At 38.6% G+C, this 16,629-nt stretch overlaps 1 protein-coding gene across 14 annotated transcripts in view; it reads left to right on the top strand.

The window, feature by feature from the left end:
* Positions 1 to 16,629, top strand: part of PTPRK (protein tyrosine phosphatase receptor type K) — a 615,152-nt gene that overhangs the window by 510,528 nt on the left and 87,995 nt on the right. For all 14 annotated transcript variants that reach the window (XM_048844583.2, XM_048844582.2, XM_048844592.2 and 11 more), the window contains exons 12-13: positions 4,769 to 5,042; positions 7,507 to 7,543. In XM_048844583.2, the coding sequence (XP_048700540.2) occupies positions 4,769 to 5,042; positions 7,507 to 7,543 (311 nt within the window). The remainder of the gene's footprint in view (positions 1 to 4,768; positions 5,043 to 7,506; positions 7,544 to 16,629) is intronic.

Here is a 16,629-nt window from a genome sequence, read left to right as displayed (position 1 = left end):
GTTCTGCAGAAAAGGACCTACGGGTTACAGTGGACGAGAAGCTGGATATGAGTCAACGGTGTGCCCTTGTTGCTAAGAAGGCTAACGGCATTTTGGGCTGTATAAGTAGGAGCATTGCCAGCAGATTGAGGGACGTGATCATTCCCTTCTATTCTGCATTGGTGAGGCCTCATCTGGAGTACTGTGTCCAGTTTTGGGCCCCACACTACAAGAAGGATGTGGAAAAATTGGAAAGAGTCCAGAGGAGGGCAACAAAAATTATTAGGGGACTGGAACACATGACTTATGAGGAAAGGCTGAGGGAACTGGGATTATTTAGTCTGCAGAAGAGAAGAATGAGGGGGGATTTGATAGCTGCTTTCAACTACCTGAAAGGGGGTTCCAAAGAGGATGGATCTAGATTGTTCTCAGTGGTAGCAGAGGACAGAACGAGGAGTAATGGTCTCAAGTTGCAGTGGGGGAGGTTTAGGTTGGATATTAGGAAAAACTTTTTCACTAGGGGGGTGATGAAGCACTGGAATGGGTTAGCTAGGGAGGTGGTGGAATCTCCTTCCTTTGAGGTTCTTAAGGTCAGGCTTGACAAAGTCCTGGCTGGGATGATTTAGTCGGGGATTGGAGCAGAGCGTTGGACTAGATGACCGCCTGAGGTCTCTTCCAACCCTAATCTTCTATGATTTCAGTGAAATTTACTACCAGTTTTAGTGAAGCTTCACTCTGCTTACATTGACATTGATGTTCTGTTTGCACCATAAGCATATTTCACTGTCATAATGAGCATTACTAGGTAGATGTTAAAAGATGATTAACACTTCCCTTGCTGCACCCTACTTACGTGCTCTCACTGTGCAGGATAAGAGCTAAACTCTTGGTTCCCAGCTTCAAAGAGGACAGTGCTGGCTAGCTTATTGAGCAGTGTGCTGTTCATTTTTCTTCCAAACCAGGCATCCACAGATGGTCAAGAAATAATTATATTTAATCATCTCTTTAGTGTCCTCATTACTTCCAACCAATAGAGACCTATTGTTCATTGTATACCTCCACTAATTCTGTTATTTGCCTCTAAAAACACGGACAAAACTTCACTAAGATTAGGTTTTACTGTACTTTTGTCTCTGCCATAGCCCTCAGGAAACAGATGTTCCTTAATCCAACTCAAATCTACAGGTAGCTGTCAATCACTTCTTAAAACGCAACATGCTGTGGTAGTTACAGCTGTAATCATGTCTTGCTGGTCAAGTGTTATCTCATAGTCTCTAGCTTTCTTTATGGCCTCCAGAAGTTTTAAACCAACTGTAGACAAGAATTGCAAAAGGGGAGGGGACGGCATGATTCAGAATTCGTTACATGTAGTTTTTCATCACCAGACTAGTGATTCAGATCCCAGTCAGTAGCAGTTAAAAGTGATTACCTTTCAGTGGTCCATATTAAGTGACTTATAGTCTCTTTCTTCAGGGCATCCTAAACACAGCCAGTAAAACCGTGATATAGCCACATGTATTATAAATAATCTATTTCAGACACACGTTAGATACATTTCAGGGGTGTTTTCGTAATTGGAAATGTGTTTCTATCCCTCTGGCTGCTTTTATTACACCATGAGTCCAACAATATGGACCACAGAAGGAAATAATAAGGCAGCAATTACAACTTAGGTTAGTAGTGAGCCAGACTACCAGTGAAACCTAGTAAGGCCTAGGTTGTAACTTGACCCGTTTAGCACATATTAAAGGAATCATGTGCCTTGTCTACACTAGACTTTTAAAATGGGTTACATAGCACATGTTAAATCTGTGTTGAGATATGGCCCAAGTGTGGACAGTATTTATGCGCACCTAGCTGAGGGTTGGTTTTGGGTGAGGTTTGAGGTCCGCTGGCAGAGTGGCAGGCATTGAGCCCCTTAACTTGCTCCTTACTTACTTGTACGTTCTGTGGCATTTTGGTTAATTAGGTCAGTTTGAAATAAGAAAAAGGGTCTCTATATGCCAAAGCTCAGCAGAAGAGCTACATTGCCCCTTTCTCTCAGGTCTCTCTCTCCGCTTACCTTCCCAGCTCTCATTGCCAACAATCTCAGAGCTTTTGGGCAATCTACTCAGCACTATCTCTCTCTTTAGAATAGCCCAAATCCTGTTTATTCCCCCTCTTTCTGTGCTGGTTATTGTCCTTCATTACTTCCAAACTTCATTTATTCTCCTATTTATCTCTTTCTCTCATTTTCTCCTCCCTTTGTGTGCTGGCTGCCAGCAAGATGAAGAGAATATGACTTGCATCATACAGATTTCTTCAACTCTAGACAGTGGCCCATGTAAGTGCCCTCTTAGGGTATGGGGTCTCACCTATATATTAATGAATATGCCAAAAAACCTTAGTTGTGAAGCAGTTAGGGCTGCTGCTCAAATAACATGCTTGACTCAAACACTCAAAAGCAAGAAAATGAAAAGTTAAGTCTCCCAACCATACATACCCTGTACTCCTCCACCCACTGGACCACGCTATACCATTATTACAACCTCTTTACACCTCAGTCCAGACACTGCAACCTTATGGATCTTCCCCATACACCCCTTTACCAAGGTACTCTCCCTTAACAATATTATTTGTGGATGTTTGGTGTAGTGATGTGTGTTCTGGGAGGGATAGTTTTGGTAAAGGATGTGATGTAAGGATGGCATCTTAATGGCCCTGACTGGACTATTTAAATTTCCATATGCCTTTTGAGCCTTCAGTTTTGCATTTGGAGAATATTTCAAAAGACAGTATGCACAAGCCTTTTAAAATTATTGACGAGAGGGATAAAAAAATCTGGAGTTGAAGAATGGAAATAACCAATTTAAAATTTTTTCTTTGTCTGCTAATTATGGCACCTAAATGCACTTAAGAGAAATAATGCTAATTTTTTTTTCTTCTTAACTGTAAAAAATCATTATGTAACCCCAAGCATCCCAACAGATTCCGTGTACATGTTTCTGACCTTCCTTCTACAGTTTGTAGTTTTTAAGCCACAGTGGCCCGCAAAATCAGTTTCATCATAATCACTTTTTGGGGAGGAGAAGGTGATTTTTAATTTATTAGAATTTGAAACTGATTTTCTGAAAATCCAAGCCTGACTCAGATGACATGCTTCACATTTTGCAGTATATTTTGATGCAAAATATCAAAAGTTGTTGCAGTGAATTAAATGGACACTGTTAAAGTTGAATTGGCTAATATGTATCTCTTCTACTTCACTCCCACAGTCATATTTTTGGCTAATAAAAAGACAATATTCTTTTGAAGCTGAATAAACTATTGACACCCTCACTCTAGGACTGATATGAAACTATGTTAAAAACTCTGCTTTTGAGCTGAATGACACAACAGTATATTCCAGGAGATAGTTTTCTTGCAGTCACATGTGCACATTGAGATGTCCTTCCACTCTCCCTGCTGGCTTTATTTGTGTAAGCTGGCAGGATATTGCAATTGACAAGTTTTCTGCTCCCCTGGCACTTCAGAGAGCAGAATACTTGTCAATTCCAGTCTGTTGGCAGCTCACAAGAAAGGAGCTGCAGAGAATGTGAAGCAGCAGAGTGACACTTCCAAAACTCTGGTCAGTTTCACTCCTCCTGTTTGGAAGGCTTTTAAGCAGAAATGAAACTGACAATCTTTTCAAGTTAATTCAACTGTTTCTAATCTTGCCTACAATTGAATGAGCATTTTTCAAGCTCTAGGGTATGAGAGATCCCTCCCCCCTTCCCCATCCACTTTTTTTTCCCCCAGCATAAGAACTCACCTCTGTTCTTCCTTTAAAGAAAACATTCTGCTTCGGCAGAACATTACATGCTGGTAATGAGCTGGCAATGTACGGTAGTTATGTAGTTCCCCAACAGGGAAAGAAGAATTATAATTACCTGTTCTCTTTAGAGAAGGTGATTTTGAAAAGTGACCAAGCTTTGGACCATTTCAAGAAAGGTATTGGCAAGTTTGGGTTGGAGTCTTAATAGGCTGAATGCCATCTGCTTCAGCAATTTGTAACATTTTATCGTTGACAACTGCAGAGAAATGAGGCAGTCTATTTTGGTGGAGTGGACAGATTTCTGTCCATCTGTGCTTGTATTACAGCATGTCACTTGTATTTTAGATCTGCATAGCTCTGAGCCAAGATAGATGCCATAGCAAGGTCAAGAGGTGGAGAAGCCTGTCAGCACATTCTGTCTCTAATGATATGACAACTGCAAATTGGTGCTTCAAGCACAGCCTGGAGGCAGTCATTATGTTGGGCCTTGAAGCCGAGCTTTCTATAATAGCATTTTCCTTTGAAATGATAACTTCAAATGCTTCAGAATATCAAAGAGCTTAATCTATTACAGTGTCTGTAGTTAATGTCAGAGTCATTCATGGGTTACTTAATAACAAAAAAATTGAGTGGTGAGAGGCATTTTCTGGTTTGGTTTGTTCCTTTGTATCTTTAGAAATATGTTGAAAGAAACAGTATTGAAAGAGTAAGAAGAAATAAAATAATTGTATGTATAAAATAAAATCAGTGAACATCGTTTTTCTGCTCTAGGCTAGGGCTGAAAGTGGTTTATTTTTTTAAAAAAATGCATAACAGTAGAGTAGCATTTGATGCCTGAGTTGCATAGCTTCAGCATAACTTTTCCAAGCTTTTGTTTCTCTTTTTGCATCCACTGTCTTTTTAAACTGACCACAGTGCCATTTGGCATCATGTTTTTGTGCAGTGTGAGATTTGAGAATCACAGATTACCTGATCATTTTTTCTCTCTTTAAAAAGTGCTTACCAGATTGTTGTTGAGGAGCTGCATCCACACCGAACAAAGCGAGAAACAGGCACGATGGAGTGCTACCAAGTCCCAGTCACGTACCAAAATGCTCTAAGCGGAGGCTCACCATATTACTTTGCTGCTGAATTGCCCCCTGGTAACCTTCCTGAACCAGCCCCTTTCACTGTTGGTGACAATAGAACGTACCAAGGCTTTTGGAACCCACCCCTGGCTCCTCGGAAAGGCTACAATATCTATTTCCAAGCCATGAGCAGTGTTGAGAAGGTAAGTACCGACCATATTTTCCTGTTGGAAATAGCTCAGAAGGTATCCTTGGTGATGAATCTCAAAGTTAGATGTAGTTTGTGTTGGTGATGGTGCTGTTTTAACCTTTCACTAGCTTCTGTACTGTAACAGTATGGCTTTGAGCCATTCATATTTCACACTACGCCTGCTTCTTAGTAACTGTTACTAGCTGAGAATTTAATAAATCTCAGTAATAGTTTGAGTGAAATAATTTCAGCTGTGTGATTCTGCCTCCTCCGTAAATAACATCCATTATTCTTCTCCTAATGCTCAATACTTGCACACTTCACAAGATTAAATTACTGCAGCACAAAGAGAACTTACTTTGTTCAGCAGGTTAGTAAAACAGTGTCAACTTTTCAGGATTCTTACACCAAACATCAAATAAAAAGTAAAAATCCACTGATTGTGAAGTAACCCCAGGCCCATGGTATGTTTCTGAGCATCTTTATACACCACTCTGCTTTGATTGTTTGCAGTAGTTAAGGGTATGGCTTTGGATTGCTTCCATTGCCTCCTTACTTCATTTTTTGACTCAGTTGTTGAGCACTGCTGCTGATTCTGTATGTATATTGAAAAGAACAAAATGACAGGAAGAGGGTTCCAGGTGTGAAAAACAACATGACTTTTCAAACCTCATGCTGTTATCATTGAATGATTTTCTTTTGTAAACTGAAATATGGGTGTGGGGGACTGTATTCAGCACAGTAACTTGAGGTATTTAAATATTCAATTTATGAATTACATTTTAGATAAGTATAGTTCTGTAGGAAATTGCTACATTCTGGGTATAGAGCCCCTGTATCAGCTGTGCAGGGGGATTAAGGGAAATTGCCGGGATATGCAGCTAGATTAAAGGCAAATGATCTTCACCAGGTCCTTCTGAAAGAAGTAGAAACCATTTGTACCTTTCTATTTGGATTTCTGCTGTGGCTAATAATAAAGAAATCATGGCTATTGACTAAATCTGCCATTGAGTCTTTTGAATGAAGTCTCACCTATACCTATAATTATGAAAATTGCCCCTTCATCATATAAGGGTAGAAACAAATTCAATATCTAATGAAATTGCACACTGGAGCTACTCTGGAGCTGGAGGAATTTTCTGACGAGACAGCCTTTTCTCTTGCTAGACTTAATCGAGGCAAACAAAAAGAAAGGAAAGCTAACTGTCACACATTCATACACATTTCCCTCACCTTCTCCATTCACCCATCTAACAGCTTTGTTGGCTTCCAACAACTAAACTAGGTTCTTGAGGAAACTGATATTTCATCCAGTATGTAATGATTGAAAAATATAAACAGAACCAATACAAACAAAAAAAACCCCAAACAGATCCATGTTTCAGTTTCTGTATTTTGACAGTTTATGACCAAAAGGGGTGAGAGAGACTATTTTTTCAAAAATTTGATCTTCAGTTTGAGAGAGGCTCTGTGTGTTTGTGAAATGGTCTTCTCTGGTATGATATAAAAGCTTGGGACAGATTTGGGCTCACAGTTTTCATTAGTTTTGTTTCCAGTTGCTGGTATCTCTCAGTTTTACCACAACATACATAGAATACCATTGTACCCTGTGACCCTGACCCTGCAAAATATTTCAGCACGTGCTCAACTTTAAATCAGTGCGATTACTCACATGCTTAAAATTAGGTGCGTGCGAAAGTGCTCTTCTGGGTTGGGGCCTACATTACACAATGGTTGCTGCAGAGAGTTTAAATGAAGATACATTAGCAATACCTAAAGAAGATGCTCCTTAGTTAAGGTTATATTGACATTTCCAATATCAGCTCAGTGGAGCTTTTATCTGAGTTGAAAAATGCCTCTTGATTGAAACATGTCATGTAAATTTTTAGCTCAGGACCTCTCTTTATTAATTTCTACATCACAGCTTTTCAAAGCAGTTGGCTTAGGCATTCTGAGTTGAATAATTCTTGTGTGTGCTTGTGTTTGTTTGTGGGTTTTTTGGGGGTGTGAGAGGAGTCTAGAAAAGAAAGAAGGAATCCTGAAGGCAATGTCTTATTACACTTAAAGAGAGAGATTACACAAGAAGGCCAAGAAATTCAGTTAAGATTGAAACTGCCTCTTACCCAGTGTGTATAACCAATTCATTTCTCTGACTTTTGAGTGATCTCATGCACTGCATGAACCACTGGTGGAAAAAAATAAATACAATTTGTGTGTATATATAAATAAAATATGTGCAAGTCCTTTTGTGGTAAAATACCTATAAATCTAGAGAGTTTAGGACTTGGTTAACAATTTTACTCAGATTACCAGCTCTGTAGAGACAAAATTCGTTTACTCCTCAGTCTCCACTAATATTTCTAGAGCTGTTCAGTATCCTATGCAATACTAATCTATAGTACTAATACTGTTTGTGAAGTGGGAGAAATTGAAATATGAAATTGACTATATTTTCTTTAATTTTTCCCCCTCAACAGGAAACTAAAACTCAGTGTGTTCGAATAGCTACGAAAGGTAAGAGGTTTTTCCCCCTCCAAGAAAAAGGGATGTTTTGCTTGCTTCAGACCAAATGAAATATGGTATTTCTGTTAGGCAGTATTTGTACTTGTGCCCAGTTATATTGGCAGCAAAATATTTTGACTCACCTGGATAACTTACCGTGTAATCAGTTGCCACTTCTTATGTTTTGGTGTTTCACCAGGAGAATACTGTTCCAGGAGTAAGCAGAATTTAGACAAAATAAGTAAAGCTCATTTCAGTAGTCTGTGTTCTCCAGAGTCTTGTCCTTGTGAACAACTGGAGAACTGGAAGAAGCTAGTCAGCATGGACTCAAGTGTTGAAAGTACACTTGTTGCATCCAATGAAGTGAGCTGTAGCTCACGAAAGCTCATGCCCAAATAAATTTGTTAGTCTCTAAGGTGCCACAAGTACTCCTTTTCTTTTTGTTTAAATCTGTCTGTCATGGTGACAGGTATTGGAGAGCTGGGTGTGTTTTTTTATTCAAATTGAGAGATGCTAGTAAATATAGATAAATAAGAGCTCAGTGACTTGTGGATAGTCATAGGGGAGGGTTGATTTGAAGAAGGCTTTAATTTTTTTAATATCAAGTGAAAGCCAAGTATGAGATTGAATTGAGAGCTGCCAGAGTCAATCATACTGACCCCACACATGGCAGCGTAATTACACAGTGTCCATTCAAGAAATTATTTCATCTTCAAATGAGGATTTAGAGTACATTTGATTAGTATCTCCTGCTCTGACTGTATTTATAACCACTCATTCCAAAGTTACTCGATTGTGTCAACAGCAGGAAGTGGTTTGCTAGATTCTAGCAGCATAAACAATAAAGGATTCTGAATGCTGGAACAGAACTCCTTTGAAGCCTAGCGCTACTCAATATTGATAAATGCAAAGTCATGCACATTGGAAAACATAATCGCAACTATATATATAAAATGATGGGAACCAAATTAGCTGTTACCACTCAAGAAAGAGATCTTGGAGTCATTGTGGATATTTCTCTGAAAAACATCCACTCAGTGTGCAGCAGCAGTCAAAAAGTTGGGAATCTTTAAGAAAGGGATAGATAATAAGACAGAAAATATCATATTTCCTCTATATAAATCCATGAATACTGCGTGCAGATGTGGTCGCCCCATCTCAAAAAAAGATATACTGGAATTGGAAAAGGTTCAGAAAAGGACAACAAAAATTATTAGGTGTATGGAACGGTTTCCGTATAAGGAGAGATTAATAAGCCTGGGACTTTTCAGCTTGGAAAAGAGATGACTAAGGGGGGATATGATAGAGGTCTGGCGTGGAGAAAGTAAATTAAAGAAGTGTTGTTTATTCCTTCGCATAACCCAAGAACTCGGGGTCACCAATTGAAAGTAATAGGCAGCAGGTTTAAAACAAACAAAAGGAAGTATTTCTTCACACAGTGCACAGTCAACCTGTGGAACTCTTTTCCAGAGGATATTGTGAAGGCCAAGACTATAACAGGGTTTAAAAAAGAATTGGACAAATTCATGGAGGATAGGTCCATCAATGGCTATTAGCCAGGATGCCCAGGGATGGTGTCCCTACCCTCTGTTTGCCAGAAGCTGGGAATGAGCAACAGGGCATGGATCACTTGATGTTAATCTGTTCTGTTCATTCCCTCTGGGGCACCTGGCACTGGCCACTGTCGGAAGACAGGATACTGGCCAGAGAGACCTTTGATCTGACCCGGTATGGCCATTCTCATGTTCTTATATACTTCTGTTGTGTTTATTTGCATCACACAGTAATGTACAACATTAAATCAACTTTGGGTCTGAACAAATTGGGCAGGTTCAATTCACAGTAGCATTTTTCCATCACTTCAATGATTGGTTTAGGTAAAAGCTTGTGGTGTGTTTACCTCTTATTATGTAGTCTCCACAAAACGTTTTCTAGAGAACATGGAAAGGAACATGTACTTCTCAAGACAAATTAGTATAATATTTTCTTCAAATGAATTAAGATAATAAAAGTAAGGAAGTTAAATGATGAGCTAAGTCTTCTGCAAAAAAATAAATCAGTGTTAGCTTTCTTTTGTTTACCGTACAAAATTAAATGTTTGAACTGAAATAAATTATTAGCATGAACAAATATTTTTGTACCTATATGGATATATTGCTGTGATTTAGGCAAGGGGAGAATTTTAAAAGGTTCTGAAGTATCCTAGAAAATTTCAGGAAGTGGTAAAGGGGGTAAACAGCCTCTTTCATAATATATCACTAAGGCTGTTCTACACAATGTGGAATTGACTCAGTTGGGTGATGTGGTAGGGGAAGTGACATGGAAGATTGCTGTCTGCTTTATCATCCCCTGTCAGTTGATCTCACAGCAACATGCACAACAGCAAGATTCCCATCAGGTGACTGCTTGTGTGACCTTCTCTCCTGTAATAAAAATCCAATGAGAGTGTGGCTCACTAGTATGATTATTGGCTGCATAACCATGGCTAAATCAAGTCCTCTTGGAGCACCAGGATTGCCAGTGATGTCAGCACTATACCCACTGAAAGTGCAATTAAAAGTAGTATATTTTCCATCAGTTTAAACTTCTGCCATGCTTTCTAGGGTAAAATTAACTATATAGTTTGAGGTCCTTGAGAGGAAAATACTTTCACACTTAAAATATCCTAAAATGTATTTATATTTTTTAAATTTGTTAATATATCAGACTGTCTTAAACATATGGGAGAATAACTTGATTAATCTCTTTAGTTTGTTTTAGCTCATAGCCCCCAGAGATGCATATTCAACTTTTCCAACTAGAGTATTTTATTTCACTAAAATGAATACATTCACAGGGAAATCACAAGTGTTGCACAGTGCCCAGTATGTTGCCAACAGAACCAGTGCATCCACTGTGAATTCAGTAAATTTGAACTAGATTTTGTTACAAAGTTTTGTGCAGCTCTCAGTGCCATCTCTTCTGACTTTAAGCAACCTGCATGTGGCCAGTCAAATTGGGCCTTGCTGTTGAACTTTGTGAAAAGATTTTTTTTTAAAATGACTGTAAAAAATCCATATAAAATCAAGGAACATTTCACCTGTGAAATGGACTTGCACCCTACTTTAAGTTCAGGGGTCAAAACAATGTTTCTGAAATGCAGTCCGTTGTTACCTAGTTCAAAGGACTGGTTGAAACTAATCTTCCTGTTTTGCCTTATGGACTATGTGATCTGTCAGTTTGCAGCTGTACTTTACACACTGTTGTTTTACGATATAGAGATGGGAGAAATATATCTTCATATTGCTAGCTATATCGTACTTTGTTATTTAAAGAAGTGCATATCCCTGAAAAATTTAATCTTTAATTTAACTTTCTTATTGAAATTTATTCTAGTGACTAATATTTTCACTTTCCCATAATGCGAATCATATTAATATGTTGCATGCCATGAATTTTGTTCAAAGGGTTTCCAGTGATGCACCATTCCTGTAACCATTGATTAACTCATTTTCTGTATTGATAACAAACTAATAAGGGTCACTGAATTCAAACTGAAGTGTCTTCATTTTCCTATACTCAGAAAATATTTTGGACACATCATCTAACATAACAAAATGAGCTGATTGGTGCACGAATTCCTCTACAAGATGTTGCCTCGTTACCTCTAAAGCACCACACTACCTTTGGTATATCTTGAAAAAAATGTTAGGGTAAGGTGAGAGGGTTATTTAGTGGTTGCAGTATTGAAATAAGTAAGATGAACGTCTTGAATTACATGGGGACTCTGACACTGTGACCCTGACCCCCTCTTCTGTCTTCTTTATCCCATTACACTCACAGCCTCAGCATGAGTTCTCCCTGTGACCTCACTGCATCCCTTCTCAACCCCATCCTCAAGGAAAAGAGTTCTCAGTCATAGTAGTTTTCAGATCTGGGTAGTAATATACACAATCTCCAATTTCAGTCTTACAACTCCCTACCAAGTCACTAACCAGAGGGGAAAAAGGCAGTCTTGTAACTTCCTTAGCTGCAATGTAAATTTTTCAAGATATGAGGGAATAGTTTTCTTGATTAGGAAAGTGGAAGAGAAAGAAGAATGTGTGTTACAATGTAAGTTTAACATCAGCAACAGTTCTGCATGTAATTTGTAAAAGAGAATGAGCAAGTTACCAAAATTAATTTTGGGGGCAAAGTTCAACTGTTACACAGCACTGAACATACTTATCACTGTATAAATTATAAGGAATTAATGATACTTGAACCTGCTTAACCAAAGTATTGACAAATGGATGAATAAAGGGTGATTGAGTGTACATACCTCAGCTTCAGAATCCGCCAATGCCACTTAAAACTAAGTATTTTACTGATCAGTCACATTTTGGATTTCCATACATTTTGAAGTATGAATGTGCAAAAATTTGAAGTGAGCTTTCACCAGCATGAATTTTACCATTTTAAATTGTGTCAGCCGCAAAGGAAAACAAACTAAATTAAGAGCCAGAGAAGAAGTCAGTGTGCTTTGGATCCTTAGAGGCTATAAATGTGAATACATTGCAGTTGTCCTTAAAATTGTGACTGATCGTACTTCTGATCTTAAATGAAAATTTGTAGGATTTGACACTCTTCCTGTAGCAGTAAATACAAGGATGCTTTGCACCAAGAGGGAGAGAGGATAGAGATTTTTTTTTTAATTAGAAAATTGAAAGATGCTTCTGAGTTACTGATTGATTCTCAAATATGTGAAGCTTTTTGATATTGCAGCTACATGCATATATAATAGATTCCAAAGCCAGAAGGGACTATTGTGATCATCTAGTCTGACCACCTCTATAACATAGGGATTGGAATTTCCCTGATTTAATTCCTGTTTGAACTGGAGAATATTTTTTAAAAGTACAATCTTGATTTAAAAATTGCCAGTGATGGAGAATCCACCACAACTCTTTGTAAGTTGTTCCAATGGTCAGTTACCATGACTGTTAAAAATTCATGCTTATTTGAGTCTGAATTTGTCTTGTTTCAACTTCCAGCAATTGGATTTTGTTATACTTTTGACTGCTAGTTTGATTGTCTGCTAGATTATCAAATTATTGATCCCCATGTAGATATTTACTGACACTGATCAAGTTACCCTTCAGTCTTCTCCTTGGTTATGTTAAACAAGTCAAGCTTCTTTAGTCTCTCACTGTAGGGCAGGTTTTCCAGTCTTTTAATCATTCTTGTGTCACAACATCCTTCTTGCATTGTGGATATAATATTCCAGTAGTGGTGGCTGTAGTGCCAAATCCAGAAGTAATATAACCTCCCTTCTTCTACTCGAGAGCCCCCTATTTAAACATCCAGTTTTTCACACTGGCGTAGTTATTTTTACATCAGTGCTCATATAATGTTGAGGGTGCTGGAGCACCATTGCTATGTGTGTTTGAGGTTTATGCAATGTCTAAAAGTAGAAAACATTCAAACATTCCCTAATTTCATTCAAAAGGTTTGAGAACAAAAGGAGATCACCTTAAGTTTTGTCACTTCAAGCACTTTTGCACGACATTTTTAATCTCATGCAGGGGAAAGTTTTATTGAGGTGTTGAGCCATCCAGAGGAGGAAATGGAATTTCAGAATGCCACCATCTTGGATTTTCCCTGTTCACATTTAAGATCATACCAGTAAACCATAACTAGAATTATTTTAACAACAAGAAATATATGATCCATAGCTAGTTGAATGGACCAGTATGAAATAACAGTAAATGTAATTAAACAAGAGCCACTGCTCAAAAGCACTTTGAGTTCCAGATGCAAGACCAGTAGTCCAGTCATGTTCATGTAAATGAGATTGGTATGAATATGATGGGATCCACCAGCTTTCCAAACACTGGTCTGAATAAGGGATTTTTATTTAATTGATCCCAGTAGCTGTGGAATTCATTAAATGGCCTGGGCATCTGAACCCATCGGATATGCATAAATAACGCTACTTTATTCAAATTGATTTCAGAGGGTATATTTGCCACACATTTAATTTTAGGAATACTGATGGGAGAGCTGTGTTTGCCTCTTGTTCATTACATGCTGGTCTCCGCACCTCGAGGATTCCTTTTAGGATTTCCTCAACAGTAAACTCTAAATTACCTAATACCTTTGATACTTGAAGTATTCCCTGAGGTGAGCAATGTGAAATCAAATTACTCTGATTTATACATCATATAATCACAAGTAATGAAGAGCAAGAGCCAGAAATCACCTTGCCATGGTACTGTGGTGAAGATTGCACTCCGCATTAGATTTGTTCCTATCTCTAATCTCCTTTATAAAACTGCCCATCAACGGAAGCTGAGCCATTTAATGTTGCTAGAGAGCACTGAGTGCATTGTGTTCTGAAATGGTTATAAGCACAAGTAATTCCAGGTTTTTTGCACCTACTCCCAGTGTTCAGAGAATGTGGGATTTATTATTGCATTTTTAAGCAGAACCCACCATTTACTGCTTTTGTGTAAATCAGATTGCATTTTGAGTGAATCCAATAACTTCCTCAGGGACATTTTATTTTTAAACAAGTTGCATAGTCAACTGCATCTTGCAGACACACAAATTCCAGTATTAAACTTGATTTGGTTTTGTACATATTAAACTTTTAAAGCACAAACCTAATGCTTGACTTCAATGTATTTTAAAATAATCAACCCCTATACATTATGGATTACTGTATTTTGAGTCCAAATATTAATCAATATTAGCTTTCCTTGATTTTCAAATGTTTTTTAAGCAAATTGTTAGGCATTTTCTATCTGCTTATAAGCATTTTCACATTCTTAGACATTCTTTCACATTCTTTACCAGAACCAGAGAATAAGAATAAATAAAAGTAACCTTATGGCACCATATTATGTTGTGCTGCACATTGACAATGGTCTACATAGGAGCTCTGGAGTTAAAAGAATGAACTTCTGAATTTTTTTTGCTACTCAGAGCAATGTGGCAACATTTTGGTAGTGTGTTATGCCTGGGTGCTATGGGACTTTGTGACTGTAACACACATGGCTTTAACTGAGTGACTTATTTCTCTATTGCTTTAAGAGAAGCTACTTGCAATGGTGACTGTAGAAGCAGTACAGCGGTGGGAACAATGGAGATTTCGGTGGCTGTAGGAAGGAAATGATGGCTCTAGGATGAGGGTTTGATAAACTTTAGTTCTGGGTCTGGGCCCACCATGACAGGAAGGAAGCCACAGCTGCAAGGCACAGAAATGTGCTAACATTAAATTGTTTAAAATACTATACCTGTGACAGCAGAAATGAGGATTTTCTAGCATGGATCAGATTGGGCACTGAATGTGCTACTTCCATTGGGGTCAACAGAGGTGGACATAGAGTCATAAATGTAAGAATTTAGACATTACAAAAAGTACCAGAGCTTCCTATCTTCAGACTTTTCAGTGTGATAGTTAGTATTTGATTCCGTTAATGTGGACATACTACTAAACTGATCTTTTGTTTCAGTATTGCCATTTGCTAGTACTTGTGATAAGTGATAAAAAATAAAATGTCTGCCATCTTCTATTCCCTCATCTTTCTTGTTTAATTCCCTCCCCTTACTCCCTCACTTTTTCTTTCAGCATTCCTTTCCTTTCCTTTTTTTTTTCTTACATCCCTACCCTCTTTGCATCCCTGTCCATATCTCACTTTCAAAATATGGTATTCCAAAGTGCTGAGAGTGTTAGGGAGACATAAACCACCAGTTATGGTCTGGCTAGAATACAGATTTTTCAGTTGTATCCCTTGGCATTGAGAACATTGAGCAGTGACAGGAAAACCAAATTATTAGCTACTTTATCTCTGACTATTTTCCAGTAATCTTTGACACAGGAATTTCCTACTGGTTAGGGCCATGATTGTGAAATGGCTACCATTTGTCCCATCCTGAAAAAATGTCTATGATTAATTCCTGTGGCATTTCAAAAGTGTATTAGGTAGTTGTTTTATAAGGGTATATGCTGACTACAGCATTTAAAAAAATATACACTTTTTATGTATGTGAACAGTGTTTGGTGTTTAATTGTTTGCCTGATTGATTACATTAGGAAACATTTAGGCCTGGTCTACGCTACAGTTAGGCTGGCGTAAGACAGCTTATGTTGATCTAACTCTGTAAGTGTCTACACTACAGGGTTACTCCCGTGGATGTAAGTCCCCCACTACACTCACCTAATAACTCCACCTCCATGAGACGAGTAGCGCAATGGAGGTAGGGCTATGCAATGTCTGTGTAAACACTGCATTACTTATATTGCATGTCAGCACCACGTGGAGCTCACAGTATGGAGCCCTGCTGCCAAGCACTCACAGCAAGGATGTGATCTCCACGCGGAGCTCACAGCTTCTGTCAGCACTGGGCACCATTGTGTCATTCCCCCACACTGCCCCACTTAAGTCGGTGAAGCTTTCCGGGTGAGGACATGCACCACCGGCAGAAGGAGGGTAGAAAAGCCACAGTAGTTACTGCAGTGGCTGTACGTCGACCTCAGATAGGTTGACTTAATTGTGTAGCATGGACAAGGCCTCCATTGAGCAAACCTCAGACTAAGCCTGTTTCATAATTCCTCAGTATCTGTGAAACCTGAATATTCTGCCTGTTTTAAAGTGAGCAGATTGCATTCCATGGGAGTTTAATGAATCCTAGAAATGCTGGTAATTCAAGACATTCTTACCATTATTTTGCAGATATGAAGACATTCTCTGTTTAGTTATCTAACTTAGTTCTTTAGAGTCTCTCACTTCCTGTCCTTGATAAAGATCTAAACAGACTGGATTAGAATTTGACAGTTCTCCAAGATTTAGAGAGGCTCCTGGCTAGTCCCCTGTCTATTTGCAGCTACTTGATCACCATGCAACCCAGGAGACAGAATTTCACATCTTAATCCTTCATAACTTTGCCTCACCGCTGCCACTGTAGAATCATAGAATATCAGAGTTGGAAGGGACCTCAGGAGGTCATCTAGTCCAACCCCCTGCTGAAAGCAGGACCAATCCTCAACTAAATCATCCCAGCCAGGGCTTTGTCAAGCCTGACCTTAAAAACTTCTAAGGAAGGAGATTCCACCACCTTCCGAGGTAATGCATTCC

The sequence above is a fragment of the Caretta caretta genome, chromosome 3, assembly GCF_965140235.1.
Source record: "Caretta caretta isolate rCarCar2 chromosome 3, rCarCar1.hap1, whole genome shotgun sequence".
NCBI classification, from domain to species: domain Eukaryota; kingdom Metazoa; phylum Chordata; order Testudines; family Cheloniidae; genus Caretta; species Caretta caretta.
Note: the sequence above shows the minus strand (reverse complement) of the source record. Positions and strands in the feature narration are given on the sequence as shown.